This window comes from Argopecten irradians, chromosome 2 (assembly GCF_041381155.1).
Source record: "Argopecten irradians isolate NY chromosome 2, Ai_NY, whole genome shotgun sequence".
NCBI lineage: Eukaryota > Metazoa > Mollusca > Bivalvia > Pectinida > Pectinidae > Argopecten > Argopecten irradians.
Genome location: NC_091135.1, coordinates 54,166,051 through 54,189,565, shown reverse-complemented (window position 1 = coordinate 54,189,565; position 23,515 = coordinate 54,166,051). Strand labels below are relative to the sequence as shown.

At 38.8% G+C, this 23,515-nt stretch overlaps 2 protein-coding genes across 3 annotated transcripts in view; one reads left to right on the top strand and one right to left on the bottom strand.

Annotated features, from left to right (window-relative positions):
• Window positions 1–370: 370 nt before the first annotated feature.
• On the bottom strand, window positions 371–20,934 carry LOC138315962 (aurora kinase C-like). 2 transcript variants are annotated; one of them, XM_069257387.1, is made up of 9 exons: window positions 20,813–20,934; window positions 20,506–20,540; window positions 18,542–18,860; window positions 16,924–17,035; window positions 16,295–16,374; window positions 15,440–15,578; window positions 14,296–14,444; window positions 10,854–11,085; window positions 371–2,087 (listed from the first exon to the last, which is right to left on the bottom strand). In XM_069257387.1, the coding sequence occupies exons 3-9, from the start codon at window positions 18,790–18,792 to the stop codon at window positions 1,995–1,997; spliced, it is 1,056 nt and encodes a 351-aa protein (XP_069113488.1). In that variant the 5' UTR covers window positions 18,793–18,860; window positions 20,506–20,540; window positions 20,813–20,934; the 3' UTR covers window positions 371–1,994. The 2 variants fall into 2 exon arrangements, with proteins under 2 accessions (XP_069113488.1, XP_069113489.1); XM_069257388.1 differs by having other exon boundaries at window positions 20,801–20,897.
• Window positions 20,935–23,001: 2,067 nt separating this feature from the next.
• The window catches only part of LOC138316724 (uncharacterized), a 43,955-nt gene continuing 43,441 nt past the window's right edge, over window positions 23,002–23,515 (top strand). Inside the window, exon 1 of the mRNA XM_069258382.1 lies at window positions 23,002–23,253. The gene's annotated coding sequence lies outside the window, so the exon portion shown is untranslated. The remainder of the gene's footprint in view (window positions 23,254–23,515) is intronic.

Genomic DNA, 23,515 nt, shown 5'->3' with positions numbered 1-23,515 from the left:
TGATCTTGTACAATAACTTACTGAACTCTTCATTAAAAAAGAATAGGATTTGTAACCATCAATCATGATGGGCAGGCAATCAGATATCAGCTTTCCATATGTTCATCTTCATCTTCACTTTCTTTATCATGTTTATTATTCATTTTTAAAAAATAAAAATATGAAAATATTTTCAGATGTTGGGTTCTTAATACCAAATTCATTGACAAAGCCTGATGATACATATTAGGAGGAGAAATGTGGTCAGACTATGTCACCAAGAACCTACTAGCTGGATACTTATGATCAATAGTTAAACCGCGCTACAATTATGTGTAATTCCTGGTTTTAGAAACTTGCAGTAGTGAAGACAAAACAAATACGAGAACAATTTATAATTATCACAATAGTAACAACTTTATTGTGTGATAAAAATAATATTTAATAGAAATGCTACACAATGTACTGGTTACCAGAGGTACAAATACAAGGTATGTCAGTGAGATATTGTCATGTAGGCATACACAGTCAAGAGTGCATGTCATAACCCCACATCAAAGGGCCAGGAAACTTGCTACGAAATCTATTGTACAAAGTTAGTATAATCATAACATATTTCACAAAGCAGGTCTCTGGCAGTCGGGAACAAATCATAACCTGCCATAGGAATGCCAGATGACGTAAGTCGGTAAATATGATGTGAACCTTCTCCAACTGTGGGAGTATAACGCCCACTTTATATGTAAACCAAGGAAACAGTTTGATGGTTGAACAACGGAAACTTTGACTCTGGTGACTTAAAAATTGTGTGTCAAACACATCAACAATAGAGTATTTCATACTTCTATAACACTGTTGTATTGGTGAAATATTTACACAGGTAAAACACAACAGTTAAACAATTGTGTTTGTCAATTTTCATATTTCTCTGAATATTTCTCGTTTAAAAAATTGTTTTGAAGCTCACTATAAAAATGATAGGAAATCTAGTAACTCATATTTTTCTTTTATCTCTGTATACATATTAATACAACAATCTTTCTTGCTCCATTCAATTTCTTCCTGATTCTTTAAGGATGATATTGTCAAGACTTCTAGTAGCTAAGAAATGAAATTTTCAGTCACACGAACAAGTTCAGAACAAGTTCATTAAATAACAGAGTTAATAAACATTTATGTCTGCCTCAATATTTCAAGTTATCCAAAATATGATTTTCAAGTTTGCATGCATGTAAATAAAATGATTTGCAGGCCTTGAATGACTTTTGATTCTACATCAGGGATAACAATATAGACAAGTCAAAACATCAAACATTTGATTGAAATACTTTAGCTTTAAGCTCCCAATATTAAAATGTACTGGGCAATCATAATTTATTTAAGTATCACATACGTACAATGAGAGCAAAAGATAGAAAAAGATCTCAAATATCTCTGTCATAAAGTCACACATATAATTTAGACATTGAGTTTATTATACACTTTCAAAGAAAACATATTTAGTGAACCCCCAGTAATCCTTACATTTCCGTCCTAAGCCCAATTGTCCAGTTTGCAAATTTTTGAACTGCCGGTTTCCATCAACCTAAGTCAATAATCCAATAATTTTCCCTGATATTTTTGTCTGGATTGTGAGTTTTCTGGACGGTCGGCATCTGGATTTATTGTGGGTCCACTGTACATGTATACATCATATCCACTGTGAGATGGTAAAACAAACTTAGGCTGATTATAAGTTATTTTAAGTTATCGAGCTGAATATGTGAAATGCAAGTCATCTGGGAGTCAATAAATAATCACTTCTCATACAACTCCTAACACAGCACAGTCTCTTCAGCACTAGTTCAACTGGTGAAAGGGGAGATTTTCCAAGCAAAGAGTATCTTGTTCCATATAATGACATTAATATGGTATTTGTTTGTTTTAAATGGACCCTTGTTACAATTTCCGTCCTCGAATACAACTGATGAAGGGTCCACATGATCACATATGTGCTTTACACAGAAAAATGTGTTCTATGATGTACCAGAATTCAAATTGTCTTTAATCCATGGATGTTCCAGCACTTTATCTAGCGATATCCTCATTTTTGGGTCACGTTTTAGTAGCTGAAATTAAAAGAATGTAAAACTTTAATGCAGGTACTCATTAACAAGAACAAATTGCATTTTGTTTTTAGCGATACAATCAATAGGGTCTCCCAAGAAATCACTTAAGTTTTTTTTGTGTTTTGTGTTTGTTTTGAAAAACCATTAGGAAAGATACCTCTACCGACATGCTATTTTCATTTTTGGAGGAATCGGAACAAAAGATACTTTAAATTTAATGATATATCTTATACCAAACAAATCCTTAAACTTTATCAAGTGTGTAATCCACAAGCCCCAGAATTGAAAATTAACATTCCATAAAACCTAAAACTTTAACTTACACATTCCCCAAATCCTAAACTTAAAACATGAACTTTCCACAACCCTAATAATAAAATTACACCTAAACATTCAAGAAACCCTGAACTTACACCCAAACATTCCAGAAACCCTAATCTTACACCCAAACATTCAAGAAACCCTAAACTTACACCTTAACATTCAAGAAACCCTAAACTTACACCCAAACATTCCAGAAACCCTAAACTTACACCCAAACATTCCAGAAACCCTAAACTTACACCTAAATATTCCACAAACCATAAACTTACACCTAAACATTCCAGAAATCCTAAACTTACACCCAAACATTCCAGAAACCCTAAACTTACACCTAAATATTCCACAAACCATAAAATTACACCTAAACATTCCACAAACCATAAAATTACACCTAAATATTCCACGAACCATAAAATTACACCGGAACATTCCACAAACCCTAAACTTACACCTAAATATTCCACAAACCATAAACTTACACCTAAACATTCCAGAAATCCTAAACTTACACCCAAACATTCCAGAAACCCTAAACTTACACCTAAATATTCCACAAACCATAAACTTACACCTAAACATTCCAGAAACCCTAAACTTACACCTAAATATTCCACAAACCATAAACTTACACCTAAACATTCCAGAAACCCTAAACTTACACCCAAACATTCCAGAAACCCTAAACTTACACCTAAATATTCCACAAACCATAAACTTACACCTAAACATTCCAGAAATCCTAAAATTTAAAACTGAGGATTCCACAAACCCTAAAATTAAACCTAAACTTACACCAAAACATTACACAAACCCTAAAAGTACACCAAAACATTACACAAACCCTAAAAGTACACCGGAACATTCCACAAACCCTTAAATTAAACCTGAACATTCAACAAACCCTAAACTTACACCTGAACATTCCACAAACCCGTAACTTACACCTGTACATTCCACAAACCCTAAAACTTATATCTGAACACTCTGCAAACCCTAACATTAAACCTGAACAATCTACAAAACAATAAAACTTTAAACATGAACATTCCACAAACCGTAAAATCAAACCTGAACATTCCACAAACCCTAAAATTTAAAACTGAGCATTCCACAAACCCTAAGCTTACACCTAAACATTCTTTAAACCCTAAAACCTCAATCTGAATATTCCTCAAACCCTAAAACTTAAACCTGATCAATCCATAAACCCTAAAATTAAACCTGAACATTCCACAAACCCTTAAAACTTAAACCTGAACATTCCACAAACCCTAAAACTTAAACCTGATCAATCCATAAACCCTAAAATTAAACCTGAACATTCCACAAACCCTAAAACTTAAACCTGAACATTCAATAAATCCTTAAATGCACACATGAACATTCCACAAACCCTAAAATTAAACCTGTACTTTCTACAAACCCTAAAAACTTAAACCTGAACATTCCACAAACCCTATAACTTTTATAAGCATAGTTTGTTATGCATATGCATATGACTAATATACTATAGGAACCTTGACAGAAATAGAAATTATGGTGTCATAAGCATTTTTTTCGTAGCATGTTTGTTATAAATGTGTTTTACTGTATAATATTCAGTATTACAGAGTTCGCTCCATTTCAGGTAGGTATCAATTGTTACGTCATTATTTTGTGAGCGCAATTCACATTTTTCTCTCTCCAAAAAGTATGATGTTACACTTGCAAACACATGACCTCACAATCAATACTTATCTGCAAGGGCAGATAACTCTGTAATATACAAATACAGTATAGCATCACATTGCCATTGGATATCTTGAAAACTTGCAGCAAAACTCTTATTAACCAAGACTCTGTTGTTCTGAGTTAATTTGTTAGATATTAACTGACCTCTGGAATATCTTCTTGTGGCTTCAGTAGAATGGATAATAAAAACAAGGACATAGTCATTCAGATCCCCCGCCAATGGAGATATCAAAGCTGAAGTAAGTTTGATTGTGGAGACTTATGTGTATGAAAAAAAACCAGGAAAAAGTGCAAAAAATGAAAACCTAAAAATAGCAAAAGGTACTAATAGACCATAAAATGAATGTGTCTATATGAAGTGGAAATATCTCTGCCGGTTTTAGAGTTGTGCTCCGGAAACGATTCTTACACAACAATCTGCCATTTTCAGCAATGTTTCCATGGTAACAGAAAAAAAGTACAAAAAGTGAAAATCTTAAAATAGCAAAAGGCACTACTAGACCATAAGACCAATGTGTGTATGAAGTTTCGCTGAAATATCTCTACTGGTTTTAGAGTTATGCTCCGGAAACGAACCTGGTAGTTCCCCTTCCCCCAAGGATGTTTGTGGCCAAATTTGGTTACATTTACATTCCACTGATCAAGAACTCTAGGACAAGTAGTGATTTAAAGGGATTTACCTCTATTTCCCTATTGGGCCCCACCCCTATTGCCGTCCTTGGGGGGATCAGAGCCAAAATTTATACTAAGTTCTGTTCCCCTCTTCCGCCCAAGGATGTTTGTGGCCAAAATTTGGTTACAATCCATTGCAGTAACTCTATGACTAATAGCGATTTATAGGATTTACCTCTATTTCCCCTATTGGGCCCCGCCTTCTCTGCCCCTGGGGGTCAGAGCCGAAAATTTATACAAGTTCTGTTCCCCTTCCCCAAGGAGTGTTTGCGTGGGGCCAAATTTGGTTAATTCCATGAGAACTCTAGGACAAGTAGGTGATTTAAAGGATTTAAACCTCTATTTCCCCTGATTGGGTCGGACGACGGACGCCAAAATATACAATTTCTGCCAAAGATGACATAAGGCTCACCCGGCCCTTCGTGGCCAGGTGAGCTAAAAAAAAAAAGATGAAATAAGACATCGGGCATGACATCAAGTAGATCTAGACCCCCGAGAGTATCTTTTTTGAATCCCAAAAACAGATTTGACTCTTGAATTTGAAGCACATGTCTATATGTGTTAGGTTTTGATCTCTTCAGGTTTGTGATTTGACTCCTGAATCTGCTTAAAGTCAAGGGTCAACTGGATTCCCTGTGAGAATGTTCATGCATACAATGGACATGCAACTACAAGGACATGTTTAAACCATGTACTAATGAGAACAATAGGGCCCATGAGAGGGCCTTATCGCTCACGAAATCTGTTTGTAATGCCAAGGTAAATTCTGATACAGGTTCATTGTGTCTTTTCTGAAGGAATTTTAATATTAACCTCAAATCCCCTATTAGGCCCCCACCCCTCCTGCCTCCAGGGGGTCAGAGCCAAACTTATAACAAGTTCTGTTCCCCCATCCTCCAAGGAGGTTTTGTTGGGCCAAATTGGTTACAATCCATACAGTACTCTTACAAGTAGCGATATAAAAAAGAATTTACCTCTATATTCCCGACTATTGGTTGGGGGGGGCCCCGCCCCTCCTCTGCCCCCCGGGACCTAGAGCCAAAATTTTATATCCAAACTCAGTTTCTATTCTCCCAAGGATATTTCAGGCTGTGCCCCAAAATGGGTACATTCCATGCGGAAATCTCTGTGACTAGTAAGCGATTAAATGATTTACGCTCTATTTCCCCTATTAGCCTCCGCCCCTCCAGCCCCTGGGGGCCAATCCAAATATATACAAGTTCTGTTCCCTTCCCCCAAGGAGTTTTGTGGCCAAATTTTGGTCATATTCACACTCTATGACTAGTATCATTTAAAGGATTACCTCTAAATTGGGCCCCGCCCTCCTTCCCGCTGGGTGAATCAGACCAAATTTAAAAACAAGTACTGTTTTTCCCCTTCCCCAAAGGTGTTTGTGTCTGATTTTGGTTTACATTCCATGCCAAACACCTAGGAAAGTATCGATTTTAAAGATTTACCTCATTTCCCCTATTTGGCCCTTGGCGCGTGGGCCCCGCCCCTCCTGCCCCCTGGGGATCAGAGCCAAATTTATACAAGTTCTGTTCCCCTTCCCCCAAGGATGTTTTGTGCCCAAATTTGGTTTACATTTCATAGAAGTAGCAAGAAATTATAATAACAAGTTCTGATCCCCTTCCCCCCAAGGATGTTTTTGTTGCCAAAAATTGTTCAAATATCCATCCAAGGAACCTCAGTAGCGATTTAGAAGAAAAGAGATTTACCTCTACTTTTTTCCCCTATTGGGCCCCCCGCCCCTCCTGCCCCCTTTGTGGGGATCAGAGGCAAAATTTATACAAGTTCTGTTCCCCTTGCCTCCCAAGGATGTATGTGGCCAAATTTGGTTCTTTCATTCAAACTCTATGACAATTAGTAAAGGATTTACCTGTCTATTTTCACCCTATTGGTTGGGGCCCCGCCCCATCCTTGCCCTGCCCGGCCTTAAACAAACCTGCCCCTCACCGATGCGCCATGCCGGGGGATGTGGTGGTTGTCAATAGATAGTGAATGGGTGTGAGGGGGGGTTTGGTGGGTTTGGGGTAGTTATATGGGGGAGACGAATAATTTTATGATGTCCGATTTGTAGGTACTCTTATTGGTAGATGGAAAAGAGAAAAATATTTTCTTTTTTTTTTTTCTCCCTTTATAAAACCACTTTCTATTACTTGTCTTATTCTAGTTGTTAACCCCTTAATGTGGGGATGGGTGGGGCAGATGCAGAAATTTAAATTACAAGCCAAATTTTTGGTTCCAATCCATGCAGAACTCTATGACTTGTAGCGATTTTAAAGGATTTACCTCTATTTCCCCTATTGGGGGCCCCGGTGGGTTGGTCCCCCGCCCCATCCCTGCCCCTGGGGGATCAGAGCCAAAATTTAAACAAGTTCTGATCCCCTTCCTTTCCCCCGAAGGATTGTTTGTGGCTGATTTTTAGGTTACAATACCATGCCAAACTCTGAGACAAGTAGCGATTTAAAAGGAGTTTACCTCATATATTTCCCCCTATTGGGCCCCCAGCCCCCTGGCTCCTGTCTCCAGACCGCCTGTTCAGAAGCAAAATTTATACAAGTACTTAGTACCCCATCCCCCAAAGGTGTGTGTTGTCTGATTTTTGGTTACGGAAAAAAGAAAAAAGAATTACCTCTATTTCGCCCGATTTCCCCTATTGGGCGGGGTTGGGGGGCCCCAGGGGTTGTGGCCCCTCCGCCCCATCTCCTTTTCACCTCCTTCACTCCCCTCCCACTGGCCACATATCCCTCCTTTTGGGCTTCCCTTCCCACCCCCCGGACCCGGGGGAACAGAGCCAACAATTTTATACAAATTTCTCCTGTTGCCCCAGAGTTCCCATTCCAAGGATGTTGTTGGGCTCAAATTTGGTTACATTACATTCAGGAACTATCTAATGAGGACAAGGATAAGCTCTTTAATTTTCTATTCCCTTTTTTTTCTAATTTGGATTGTGATATGGATTGGGTGGGAGTTGGTGCCCGTGGGCCATACCCCGCCCGCCCCCGCGCTGCCCCCCCATTGGGTGGGTGTGAGTAGGAGGGTATTGGGGTGGGCCTTGGGGGGTGGGGGTTGTAGGGGTTGGGCCCTGGGTGGGGGGGTGGGTGGTGGGGGGGGTGGGGGATTGGGCCCAAACTGTGCTTCCCTCCATGTGGCCTACCCCTGGAGGCCCTGCACCCTGCCCCGCTTCCCTGATGTGGCTCCACGTGTTCTACCCCTCCCGCTGTACTGCAAAGGGCCAAAATTATTAATACAAGTTCTCTGTTCACCTCCCCTTCCCCAAGACAAATGTGGTTCTAATTGAATCCATTCGCAGGAAACTCTAACGTCTAATGACTAGTTAGCGATTAAAATAAAAAGGATTTTATTATAGAACCAGCCTACTTTCCGCCCTATTTGGATTGGCCCCACCCTTGGGTGGGTGGGTGCCGTGGGGATGGGTTGGGGGGGGTAGGGGGGGTGCCCCTATGTTTGGGTAGGGGGGGGGGGTGTGTGGGCCCCTCCCTGCGCCCATTGAGTATTAGCTGTACATTCACGTCTAGCTTTCCCCTATTGGGGGGGGTGGGGTATATTGGGGTGTTGGGGGGGTGAGGGAGGGGTGGGAAGGCCCAATTGGGATTGGGCCCACCCCCTTAGAGTGGGGGGGGGGCCCCGCCCCTTGGTGGGGGGTGGGTATTTTGGTGGGTGTGGGGGGTGAGGTGGGGGGGGGGGGGATTGGGTGGTGGGGGTCGGGGGGGGGGGTGCGGGGATTGAACCCGGGTTCCCCCCCGCCCGCTGGTAGTCTCGCCTTATCCTTGCCCTGTTGGGGTTGGGGGTGTGGAGGGGCCCCTCTGGGTTAGGTGGTCCCCCGCCGGTGATTGGGTGGGGGGTGGGGGGGGGGGGGGGGTCCCGCCCCCCCCCGAGGGGGTGGCGTCGGCCCTGGTGGGGGTGGGAGGGGTGGAATCCCCCGCTCCCCCCCTATTATGGTGGGCCCCGGCCGCGCCCCCCCGCCAGGGTGGGGTGGGAGGGTTGGGTTTGGGATTGTTTGGGGGTTGGGCCTCTGGGTTGGGGGGTTTGGCTGGGGCCACCGCCCATGGGGTCCCCCCCGGTTGGGTGGGTGGGGGGGCTATTGGGTGGATTTGGGATTGGGCCCCCCATGTGCCCCCGCGCCCCTGGCTCCTATGCCCCTAGGGGGGACAGAGCCATTTACGAATTTATATACAAGTTCTGTTCCCGGTCCCCTTGCTCTTTTCCCCTTCGGCCCCTTTCGTTTTCCCCTTTTTTCCCGCTTCTTCCCCCGATGTTTTGTCGGCCCAAGAATTTGGTACATTTTCATTCAGAAACTCTACTATATGATCAAGTATCTATTGTAAAAAAAAGAACGAAAGATTTTATTGACTCCCTCATCTTTTAATTTCTCAATATATTAAGAAGGTGTGAGTTTTTCTATTCGAGAAATACTCTTGACCTTTTATCCCTCCGTCTATTGTCCTTCCCTCCCTATATGGGTTTTGTGTCCCCTTCTGGGGGGGGTTGAGGGGGGTTGGTGGGTGGTTGGGGTGTGGGGGGGGGGGTTGGGTGTCCCTGTGGTGGTGTTGGTGGGCCCTTGGGGGTGGGGGGGGTTGTTGTGGGGGATAGGGGGGTGTGAGGATTTTGACCCTTGGGTGGGATTGGAGTTTTAAAAAGATTATAAAGCCACTAATTCTTCCTGCCTAATGGGGCTCCCGCCCCGTTATGTCCCTCTTCCCTGCCCTACCTCGCTGGGGATCCCCTCTTCCCATGGCCCTGCCCCCCGCTGGGGGGCCATGAGAGCAGAGGAGGTTGGCCAAAAATATTTATTTACAAGTTCTTTACCCCAAGTATCGGGTGTTGTTCCGCTGTTCCCTTCCCCTCCCGTACCCGTCCCGCCTGTCGCCCGAGGATGTTTGTTAGTGTGTGGGTGGGGCCAAATTTGGTTTTCTCAATAATCCATTTCAGGAACTCTTATGACTTTAAGTAGCGGGAGTTAAAAATGAAAATAAAAAAAATAAGGGATTATAATATTATTTACAATTTCCCCTATTGGCCCGCCTCTCCACCTGCTCGACCTTTTTATAATACCCGTTCTGTTCCCCTTCCTCCCAATGATGTATTGTCTTGGCAGATTTTGGTATAACAGAAACGCATTGTCCAAATCTCTAATGACCGAATTATCGAATTAATAGTATAAAAGGATTATTAACCTCAATTTTCGTTCCCTACCCCGCCCCTCCTCGCCCCTGGGGGTCAGAGCCAAATTTATACAAGATTCTGTCCCCCTCCCCAAAGGATGTTTGTTGGCCAAATATGGTTCAATCCCATTCAGAAAAATCGATTTAAAGGTGCCCCTCCCCTCCGCCCCTGGGGATCAAAAATGAAAACCTTCCCCAAAATAGCAAAAATCCATGCCACACTCTAGGACAAGTACTATTAAAAGGACACCTTTATTACCCCAATAAAGGGGGTTGGGTCCCCGACCCTCCCTGCGCTGTCTACATCCTGTCTCCCCTGCCACCAGGCCCCTGGGGTGGATCAGAGCCAAAATTTAGTACAAGTTCTGTTCACCGCCTCCCCCCCAGTATTTTGTGTCCAAAATTTGTTACCAATCCATGCAGAACTCTAGGACAATAGCGATTTATAGAAATGTTTGCTCGGGACGACGGACGACGGACGACGGGACGACGGACGGGCCGTGCAATGACATAATCTCACCGGCCCTTCGGGCCAGGTTGGCGTAAAAAATTAGCAAAAAAAAAAATATGAAAAACCATATAAATACTCTACTAGAACCAAAAAACAATGTTCTATTGAAGGTTTTGTTAAACTCTCTTCTGGTTTAAGAGTTATTCTCTGGAAACGGTAACAAATAATTTGATAATGGTACAACCACATATTCCCACGAAATAGATTAACGAAATAAATGCAGAAAAAATGAAAAACTGAAAAATAGTACGGACGGAAGGACGGAACCCATTTGTATATCCCCCGCCAACTTCGTTTGGCGGGGGATAATAAAACATGGCTAGATATCCTTGACCTTACCATGCTGATAAGGCTTCTTGCAGACTCTGATACATAGGATGGAAAATGAAGATCCACTTTAGTGATCCGTCTGTATGTCTCTTCATGACTAGCTGCTTCAAATGGTGGCTTTCCTACGAGAAACTCGTAACAGAGCACGCCTAAACTCCATAGGTCTACTTTCTCATCATGTAGACTCCCTGCAATCATTTCTGGGGGAAGGTAGTCTAAAGTACCACACAATGTGGTTCTCCTGTAGAACGACAATATAATAGTTGGTATAATAGGACAATAAAAGTTGATATAACAGAACAATATTGACTGTTATAATAACACAATAAATATAATAGTCAATATAATAGGACAATAATATAATAGTTGGTATAATAGGACAATGACCGACATAATTTAACAATAATATAACAGACTGTATATATCATATAGTAGTTGGTTGTACACCAATATTGACTGTTATAATACTACGATAATACAAGAGGCCCAGAGGGCCTGTATCGCTCACCTGGTTTGTAATGCCAAGTAATGTTCTGAATACAGGTTCATTGTTTCTTTTCTGAAGGAATTTTAATATTAACCTCTAAATCCCCTATTGGGCCCCACCCCTCCTGCCCCCAGGGGGTCAGAGCCAAAATTTATACAAGTTCTGTTCCCCTTCCCCCAAGGATGTTTATGGCCAAATTTGGTCACAATCCAAGCAAAACTCTAGGACAAGTAGCGATTTATAGGATTTACCTCTATTTCCCCTATTGGGCCCCACCCGTCCTGCCCCCGGGGGCAAGAGCCAAAATTTATACAAGTTCTGTTCCCCTTCCAAAAAGGATTTTTGTGGCCAAATTTGGTTACATTCCATGCAGAACTCTATGACTAGTAGCGATTTAAAGGATTTACCTCTATTTCCCCTATTGGGCCCCGCCCCTCCTGCCCCTGGGGGACCAGAGCCAAAATTTATACAAGTTCTGTTCCCCTTCACCCAAGGATGTTTGTGGCCAAATTTGGTTACAATTCATGTAGAACTCTATGACTAGTAGCGATTTATAGGATTTACCTCTATTTCCCCTATAGGGGCCCACCCCTCCTGCCCCCGGGGGTCAGAGCCAAAATTTATACAAGTTCTGTTCCCCTTCCCCCAAGGATGTTTGTGGCCAAATTTGGTTACATTCCATTCAGAACTCTATGACTAGTAGCGATTTAAAGGATTTACCTCTATTTTCCCCTATTGGGCCCCGCCCCTCCTGCCCCCGGGGGACAAGAGCCAAAATTTATACAAGTTCTGTTCCCCTTCCCCCAAGGATGTTTGTGGCCAAATTTGGTTACAATTCATGTACAACTCTATGACTAGTAGCGATTTAAAGGATTTACCTCTATTTCCCCTATTGGGCCCCGCCCCTCCTGCCCCCGGGGAACCAGAGCCAAAATTTATACAAGTTCTGTTCCCCCTCCCCCAAGGATGTTTGTGGCTAATTTTGGTTACAATTCATGCAGAACTCTAGGACAAGTAGTGTTTTAAAGGATTTACATCTATTTCCCCTATTGGGCCCCGCCCCTCCTGCCCCCGGGGGGTCAGAGCCAAAATTTATACAAGTTCTGTTCCCCCTCCCCCAAGGATGCTTGTGGCCAAATTTGGTTACAATCCATGCAGAACTCTATGACTAGTAGCGATTTAAAGGAAATGTTGACGGACAGACGGACGGACGGACGACGGACGGACGACGGACGGACGGAGGACGCCGCGCCATGACATAAGCTCACCGGCCCTTCGGGCCAGGTGAGCTAATAATAGTCTTTCTACCACAATAGGCAGTGTTATTCAACTCTTAGGATATCAAATAAACGATGCACTCAGGCTAATTCTTTTACATAACCAAGAAGCAAAATATGGCATAAATGTATTGTTCTACATTTCTTATGAAACATATAAGATGAAATATTGACAAATTCTACGTCATTGTTTAGTATTTTAATTGATACCGTTGTAATTACAAATTGTTGATCAATACGATTAAGCAGGTACAAAATGTACGCTGTACCCATACCCGAGCCAAAGTCACGCACGTTAAACAAATGAACTACATAACCACTGAGGAGGTGATAAAATGATTTTTTAGGCAAGACAATTCACATAATAAGGTAAACACACTACTGTCAGAGCGATTTGAACAGTTCTAGACAAAAGTAGCATTACTCTACGAGGAAGGGAAAGGGTTCGGCATACAAGATATTCGACCACAATGTGTAATGGCAGACAGCGAGAAAGTTTGAATATTTCACACGCATTTCACCACCATGGGCTTTTCTGACAGATCACAGTAAAATCGACTGATCTAATTTCCATTAGAACTGGTGTTTTTCCGATATATGTACAAATTTTAATAATCTCTTAGACTGAATTGTCCCTTTAACAATTTGTTTATACCACACATTGTATAAACTCTGTACGCATTCTAATTGGCTGACACGGTGAACTTTTTCCGAACTACTTATTTCTCAGTGTCATGTCATCATTTGTCAAAGATATCAATAATTGAGTGACGTCATGGTATGTTGTGACCGCGACTTGCATTGATGTCAAGACTGTTGTAGGTAGGAAAGCATACAGTATGTGACGTGGTTGTTGTGTAAAAAACATTATGTGTTTATGGGTGGTATAAAAATCTGTAACTCGTTTTGGCAGAAAAGGATCTTACTGGTGATTTTGGTAAATTGAACGATTCTGAAACAAACTTGAACTTAATGATTTTTTGGCAGGAAGTAAACAGCACAGTTCTGCCGTTTGCATACTTTTATATAGTCTGACAATGAGTATTATATTGTATAGTAAATTTGAAAAATTGAATTCGATAATATGTCAAATGAAGAGCATTTCATCCTAGAGTTGTTCCCAATTAGATGAATTTTATATGAATGGATTCTTGATCAAAAATATGACTTTTGAATATTAATTAGTGCCTTTTTGCTGATGAAAATATCACACTTCTATCGACTAAAAGCGGATATAATTGTGGTAGAAACAGGTAACATGACTCTTGATTGCTGGAAATGGAATTTATACCACACGAGTGAATTATTTTTTTAAAGTTACAAAAGACACTCGCTTAAGCTTGTGTCCTTTGTAACTTTTAGAAAATAACTCATTTGTGTGGAATCAATTCCATATCCAACAACCACTCGTTGTGTAACCTCTATGTATAATAATGACTGCTATCTATAAGTCTCATTTAAGGATTTATGAAACATGTATAAGAAGTATTTGTTTTGCAAGCCATGCATCACTCCTTCAGTGTGAGCCAATAACAGTTCAACTACATGTATACATTTACATGACTATCACAAATTTACAATTTATTAAAATTATATGCATCATGACTGGCTATTGAAGGATATTTTGGTTGACCATTAATGCTATCTTGAAGAAGCTTCTACGGACTTAAAATAGAAATGTTCTTACTTGGACGAAGGTGCATGGACTGACCAACCAAAGTCAGCGATTTTGAGTTCTCCATTGTTTCCGAGGAGGAGATTCTCTGGTTTGATATCTCTGTGGATGACCTTCTTACTGTGGCAGTACAACAGGGCACTCGTCAACTGGTGGATGTACTGTAGGGTAGGCAAGCTCATATGTTATTCTTTATCAAATTACACAGCAATTAGAATGCTGGCTAGTCATAAAGGGTGTCACTATGTGAATGAACCATAAGGTTCTGGACTTAGTGAACTCAGTACACAATACACATGAAATGTTTAGATAAAAAAAAATAATATATTCAAAAATAAATAGAGATCTGGTAATTTGGAGAAACCAAACAGACAGATTGGTAACCTGAGAATAATAGAAACTGTAACATCTCCTCCATATAATAAAGACGTAATGATATGAGACTTTAAGCATCATTTCTTACATGGCTGAGTTTTAATCAATTACTTTTCTACACACCCAAGTGACAATTTTTAAAATCAATCTATAATATCAATAAAAATTAATTTTGAAAACTGTTGTAATGATCTTATGTATTATCTTTATTGTTTATGCTTGTAACTGTAGGCAGGGCATTAGAATTGTACCTGCTGCCCCCATTGCGTGATTGTAAAAGACAACCAAATTTTGGATATCATCTTTTCTCTTTAGTTTTCCAAACTGAGTTTCTTCCTCCTAACCTGTCATCGCCTCACTTTTGGCCTTCACTGCTTCAGTTGAGGGCTCACCCCTGTGAAAAAGGCTCTGGGTACTGTCCCCTGACCGAAACACACCATAGTCGATAAAAGTGATAGTTTCTGCTTCTGCTTAATGTTCAGCATAAAGGGAGTAGGAAGACTTGTTTGCCTGTCGACAGTGTTATGTGAATATGTGGGGTGTGCTGTCTGTTGTCTCTGACAGTATGCATATGCTTCAGTGAGATAACACCATACAATGCTTAAGAACTCTATTTTGAAAGTGACACAGCATTAGTATACTGCAGTCTCCCAATTAAACATTGACATTCACATATGCAACACACTGTATACAAGAAAGGCTGTCCTTAAATGTCTCTGGATAAATTTCTAATGCTGACATTTAGGTCACTGACATCAATATCAGTGATACTCAAACTTACTACAACTGCTCGCTGTTCATCGAATCTCGAGTTTTTGGTCAGTTCCTTGTAAAGTTCTCCCTTAGGGGCATACTCTAGAATGAGGTAGACTCTTGTTTTGTCGTGGAAATATCCGAACATTCGAAGAATATTGGGATGTCTACAACAACATAAATATATGATACAAATTAGTTATGTTATTTACTAGCCAATACTTTTTATAATTGCAAAGGGCAATAACTCTGTAATATACAATCTAATCAGGCCGATTCTTTAACTGGTCTGACATCTATGTAATTTTAGTCTAAATACAAAGTTTCATGATGATGAGTGCATATTTACTCCACTTATCGTATTCACATGGTCCAAAAATAATTATTAGTGCAAAGGGCAATAACTCCGTAAATTACAGACGACTCAAGCTGATTTTCAAACTTGTCAGAGATCTTTCCCATGTTAATTTACATACAAAATTTCATTAAGCTCAGTTCATATTTACTCGTTATCGTGTTCACAAGGTCCAATAATAACTATTAGTGCAAACGGACAATAACTTCGTAAATTACTGTCGAATCCAGCTGATTTTAGAACTCGTCTGAGATCTTTCCAATGTTAGTCTACATACAAAGCTTCATTAAGCTTGGTTTATATTTGCGGAAAGGAAATAAGGAAATGTAAACAGAGGTTGCACGATGGATGTTGGATGACGATGGAAAAAAAGACTATCGCAATAGGTCACCATGACCATTGTTCAGTGACCAAATTCAAACTTCATGCTAAAGCTTTTAACATACCAGGTAACTTTATATACTTTTACACTTTATATATTTATGTCTTTTTACAATTTAAATATTTCCTGTTATGAGTTTGGCGTACCTGAGATGTGACTGTATTTCTACCTCACGTCTGAGTTGGTGTTCTACACCTGCTTTTTGTAGTTGTGACTTAAACAGCACCTGACAAGATATAAAACATTAATACAGTATACTCCTAGTAACTATCATTTCTATAATATGATTTGTCATCTGAATCATTTTACATTCATATATATGTTCAGACTTTAGTAATTTTCTAATTCTTATTTTGTAAGGACTACCTGTATATGTTCCTTCTTCACACCTGAAAAATATTATCAACTAGAATTGTCGCCAGAGTTGACGACTAATATCCCCCTGTTGCACAAATCTAGTAATAACTCCATTAATATGGGACATTGCAGAACCCTATATAGTTTACTAAACTCCCTGGCCCTTTATATCACTGTACTGTTTACCAAATTTTATAAAAATCTGTCAAGTAGTTTTGGTGGAGTAAGTTCATCGGTCAAAGTTGTGTCTACAGACAGACAGATGGACAACCCGATTCCAGTATACCCTCAACCTTTAACTTTGTTGCAGGGGATATAATAAATAATATCTCATTGTTCCTTTATACAACAACAATATTTCAGTGGACTGATCTCGGACATTCTTCCACTCAGCCTCACCATCAGTAAACATAATTACCTTAAGAGCTACAACATATTTAGTGGACTTTTCTCTGGCCAGGTACACATTTCCAAACTTCCCTTTACCTAAAGGCCTTCCTATATCAAAATCTTCCAATGACCATTTTTGCCTGTAAAGAAAACACAATACAAGTACAGTATATCGATATATATATATATATACAATTATTGAATATGTATTCAAAACAATTCAAAATTATGTTTTTACTTTTTAGTTTGTCTTTATAGTGAACTTTTCTCTAGATCTGGCAATGTGTACATTTCCAAACTCTCTATGTATGGCATTTTTGTTTTTAAATTTTGAGACAACAAATATTTGTTTGTCGTACTTCGGTAAGTCCAATGCCTTTTCAGTATATAACTTATTTTCATATAGATTTTTACAGAAAAGATCAAAATATTTTAAAAAGAAAAATTTCATCTTTTGCCGCTGTTTTCTCGATTAAAAGTCATAGTCTTTCATTCAAAACAAACTTGGCAGCCCTTCATACAAGCATGCTACAGATCCAATATCAGGCTCCAATTTCTCGAAACAAAAGTTCAGACTTAAGTCAAAACTTAAGTTTTTCACCTTATATAACTTATATGAATATTTTTGACTTAAGTCAGATTTTTACTTAAGTTTGTTTCGAGAAATCGGGGCCAGGTCTCTTGGTTATTTAGAAGTTAGTCTGGTCTATTAATTATTTACCCAAGGTAAAGGTCAAGGTAAAGGTCAACATTTTTCATCTTTACAACTGTGATAGCTCCCACCTTTGTCCAGTATATGTTACACAGGACTTTATGATTTAGCATGCTGATCTCTGGATTTTATGTAACTGTCTACGGTAATAAGTTACTTGAAGACTCTATCATATTTGACACTAGATGGCCTTAAATAAAGGTCACTGGTCATTCATTAAGAAAGATCAGGTAGCTAATAGACCTTCACAGAATGCCACAAGATTCAATATCAGATATTTGTATTTTCATGATTTTTTTTAATTTTTATTTTTGATCCCTATGACTTAAATGAAGGTCAAGGACAGTAATACCATATTTAACCCATTAATTGCCCACATCTCAATAAGCGCCCTCTCCCTTTTTTAGGCTTCAATTTCACTTACTTTGAATTAAATGCAGACTGAAAATATGGAAGCTTTGTTGGTTTTCTACCCTATTTCTTTTTAAAACTAATTTATGGCTTAATTCGTAAAATAATTTCATGAAAGGCAAGGCCAAATTTGTTTCTATTAATGTCAGATCTGATGAGTTTGAATCCACATGTATCCACATGTTGTCATATATATACTGGGTATAAACAACTAAAATTGCATATGGTTCCAAATTCAAGGTGTCTTAAATCTTAAAATTTAATGTATTTGAATTAAACCTGTGGATAAATAACTGATGCCAAAGGGGCACATGGCATTAGAGTTATTAAGACATCACACAAGCTCAGGTTTTTCATCCTTTTCATATAAAGTTTTTTTAAGGCTGCCAGACAATGTGGAAATAAGTCATCTGGTACTTTGGACAAATTTTATAAAGAATGTTTAAAATAAGATAAGCCTATATATATAGCTACAAAGTAGTTCTAGTAGCATCATAAAACTGGGTATATGATTTTTATAAACCTTGCAATTGTTGGCTCCTTAGTTTCAGCTTGCTCTTTCACATCTTTTTCTGTGCTAGGTTTAGCTGCGGGAATGACACCAGGCCCACTAGTGGCAGTAGAATTTGAAGTCTTTAAGACACGACCAGGTTGTGTTCGGGCGGAGGGCTTGGCTGGTGCTGCTGTTGTCCTGGGTTTTACTGCAGTAGTATGATGATGGTCACCGGTACCGTTGGCAGGTTTTAGCACTCGCTGAGGCTCAGCTGAAGACATCTTTCAGAAGCCTTTACCAATATACTTCTTTCAGAAGCCTTTACCAATATACTTCTGTTTTATTGAACCTTAAAAAAATGTTAAAAACCAATATCATGAATCTTCTGTATAGATCTGTTCTTCTTAGTCTGATTCTCAAAGAACTTGATATAATGAACTTTATTTATCTTACATCAATTGAGAAACAAGTTATACAACTTATGTAAATCACTCTCGATGGCCCGGATGTAAGCGCGCGAGGGGTCTTAGTGTGGGAGGAAACCGGAGTGCCCGGAGAAAACCCACGTGATCGGGCAGGTGACCCCTGACCTTTTCACTTCCGTGTCGGGGATCGAACCCCGGCTGGCTAGGTGAAAGGTGAGTGGCTTAACCACTACACCATCCGATCACCCAGAATTTGTTTCTGGACCCCATTGAAAAAAAGTTACCTGGCAACTTTACGCTAGCTAGGTAAATGGGCATACATTTCATTAAATTTATGCTAATTTGTGTTTCAATTAAAATTTTGCCTTATAAATATTATAGTCAAAGTTTTAGTCAAACTGATCTTTGGAAGCCAGTAAATAATATCTGTAGTTTTATTTTACCTTTCCAAAACAGAAATTAAAACTTTCAAACTACATCAGACATCTATCTGTCATAATGTCCCAGTCTGGTGTCAGGGCCGGCGTTATAACACGGGAAAGGTGTGAAAGATATATGACGACAATAAGTGTTATGAAAATTAATTTAACATTTGATTTATTATTATTAAGTTGTTCAGAAGGTGATGATATCTGTAGTATCAACAGTAAGCTAATACATTTTGCAACTCTACAAAAATTGTCAATTTTGTTTTACATTCCCTTTTAAAAATTAAAAGTCATTTCAAAAAAGGTAGTGGGCCTTTATAAATATTAGCGAAGTTCCTAATGTTAACATGTACACATTTAAGTGAGTTTGTCTTCGAATATATTTATATTCACTTTTGTATATTTTTTCGAGGAACAAGTCCTTTTTGACACTTACAATTACTAGAACAATTTTCTTAGGGCGACTGCATTCAATCCTTTGAATCTGACTCTGTTAGTATGTAGTCTACTGCAGTAGGATTAAAGGCCCATAAGGCCATTACCGTTCATTTCAGGAGCAAAATATAAAGGTTTCTTAAAAACATTAATAACATATAGGAACATACATATCGATGGCCTAAGATGAGGTAACAACACCGAACATATGCAAAATTTCATGCGCATTATATATGATAACCCTGGAGATTCATTTCTCTGTTTTGCCGTCTGGAGCAATGATAATCGAATATGTTTGGTATTTAGGGTGGGAAACATAAGACGACCCACATTAATGAAAATTAACATTTCATTTATTCTACCTATTTTTTTCAGAAGATGATGATGAGTGTAGTATTAACGGTAAGATGATAACTTTTGCAACTCTACAAGATCGTCGATCTTGTTTTACATTCCCATTTTGGAAATTAAAAGTCGTTTTGGAAAGGTAGATCTAGTGGGCCTTAAGGAAGAAGTACTGAAAACTGAGTAACTTTTGCACTGTGGACTATCGTACCACGGAATAAGTTTTGTTCAGTAGTGAGCTGTTTCCAGTATCTATACAGATATAAAGATAATAGGTCTATAAAATGTGTGAAAGTCGTGAATGTGATATCCAAAGAATACCATATCACTGAACAGCATGGTGATTCAGATGAATACTCACCCTGTTCACAGTATGATACCGAGTTTCAATCAACCCTGAAAATATATAATGGAGAAGATAAGCGTTGTGTGTTATTAGAGAAACACCGATTAAAACATGTTGGCTATGATACCATCTAAAATATTAATCGGGCCAACGAACCTAATAGGAAAGGGTCGGCAACATGGCCGAGGTCGATCTCAAATTTCTCTGTAATCTTGAACGAAAAGCGCGGCTAATTCGACGCTGTGTTAGCTAATTTACCAATAAAAACAAATAAACTTTAACAATGCATTAACTTTCTTTGATATCATACCATTAACCGTACCTTTAGATCCACACAAAATGCGCCTCGATGAAAAACTGAGAGAGTGTTGTGTTTGAAGTTCGTGTCTAACAATCTGATTGGCTGGGCCCTCCGATTTCCGTATTCTGCAGAACTAGACTCTACTTTCGTTTCATTTATTTCCAATATTTCAATGATATATTCTGTATTATTTAACGTAATTTATAATTTTATTGCAAGTGGTAGCTATATGAAAACAATAATTAAACGATGTGAATTTTCAAAATAATCAAAATAACCGGAAATTACTTCCATCTAATATACGGTACAGGTGCCCGTTCACAATATGCGGATAACCATCCCGAACAGTCAAAGAGAGATTGGTTATTTGTATATGATCTAATAAAATTCACTTGACGTTACCATTTTGAAATACTTTTTAACTTTATCAGAGATTTAGATAAAGAATTTGATGGTTTATTTATCTCTGAATTTATTATCTTTTTGCAAAATAAAGGTTGACTTTTGACAAATTTATTTGTAAAATATTGGAGACGTGGATCGATGTGGCGCAGTGGTAGAAGGCGCAGCTATGTTTGGCTAGGCGATTGGGTGCCGTAGATCATGATTTCGAGGCCCGGATGATAGAGTACGAGTCAATAAATTTAAACCGACTATATTTTGGAAGAGAATGTATTTCTAATGACAGGGGAAAAACCCGTCGTTTTCAGTGGCCATAGAAAATCCCTGTAATACATCTATTTTTTTTTATCTTTATATAAGTATGAATTGTTTACTTAACAAATAACACGCTATGATGTAGTACGAAATGAGATGCTCCACCGCCGAGAGAGCATAAAAGATATTCTTCATTTGGACAATAATTGGTGTTTAATCGTGTATATATATGCCTAATTAAAACAAAACATAACATAAAATAATTTATTTCGCCTTTGGTGCATGCGCAATCAGTACTTCATTCCATATAGGATATTGTGCCACGGAATTTTTTCGGGATGCAATTAATTATTTTTCATATTTTTAACTTTAATTAAAATTAGAAGCTCAAACTTTTTAACGGTGGTAAAGGTGTAAAGTAAGTAACTTTTGTAACTGAGGAAAATACTAAATCGTCTCTTTCTGTTTTTGATAGTGAAAAAATACCATTTGTCAGCGGTGGAGCATCTTTAATAACCATGAAAAAAAAAAAAAAAAAAAAAATCACATAATCGATCACCACCAGAGATTTGATAGTACCTTTGTTACTACCCTTCCTTGCCCTTACCTTCAATTTTACGCGGAAAATACGAGTTGCAATTTTATCCTTTTTTCTTTTTCTTTTTTCTTTCATTTTTATGCATTTGTTAAAATTAAAACGAGGTTATATCAATGCCAAAAGTCCTTTAAAAATCTTTCCCGCACTGGTGAGGGAAACCAGTGATAAATTATTTAAAAAAAAAAAAAAAAATCCCAAAATGCATTACACGTACTACAACAAATCTCTGTGTACATGTCTTTTCTACCTCTTATGGAAATACACAATATATGCTAACAACAATATATATCTTTTTAGGAAAAAAAAAACTGTAAAAGGCCAAAATTTTATGTTTTAGCTTTTTTTAATACTTCTTTGCGGGTGTTATTAATTTACCAAACCTACGTCTCGTGTTTTATTTCAATTCATAGCCATAAGATTATTTGAAAATTGATAACTGCCCCCCCCCCCCCCCCCCCCCCGCCCGCCCCAATTAGTCACAATCTTCATGAGGGAGGCAGGGGGGGGGGGGTTAGTTTTCAATGTTCTATAATCTTATGGATGTGAATTGAAATAAAACACGGTTTAAATTGAGATTGAGATTAAGAGGAAAAACTCGTTACATTTTCTGTATAATATTCAAATTATTTTTATATTAATTGTGGAACTCTAGATAAATATGCAAAGTCTACATCACCAGAGAGATTTAGATATTATATATACTGTCTATTGGTCCGCTAAACCTGCCTACGTTTTCTTGTCTAATACTGTATATATTAGGCAAAAAAAAAAAAAAAGCCTGCTTGTAAGCAGGTTTAGAGAACTAACGTCCTTCCGGATTATAATATACCGAATATTGGTTTAAGACTTTGCTATTTCATATAACGTCATCTAAATGTTTGAATCGAAAGGAGTTGTGTTAAAAATAGTATCAGGAACTTCCCGGAATGTTTTCACTGTCTTAAAATAGATTCACGATCACGTGACGAGGTCGTTTTGAACATATTCCAACATTTTACGTACAGTACCTGTACCCACTATTTGAAGCAGTTGGGAAATAGTTTCAGTACTTGATTAGGTACGATTTTATGGACTACATGATACTAATAGTACGGCCATGACAACCAAGAACAGTTGTACCTGTGAAATTATGGTGAAAGGTGAAGTTAGACCTATCTGACCACCAGAAAAAGATTTTTAAAAAAAATGGAGAGATCTACTATGCATGGTAACCATGATCATTTCTGTTTGTTGATAATGATAGTTTGTCCTTTTTGATGAAAAAATGACAATATGTATTTCTAAATATTAAGTTGTTATGGTTGCATGTTCGTAACTGCAAATGACATTAATTGTGTCATCAATATGGATGACTCATACCTTTACACATTGGCCTTGTGTTCAAGGGTGTGTGTAGGTCTGAATGTATGGTTTTGGATCGAGGGTTGAGTGCAGTGGAAAATGCTTGATATTTAATGCCTAAGCATTAT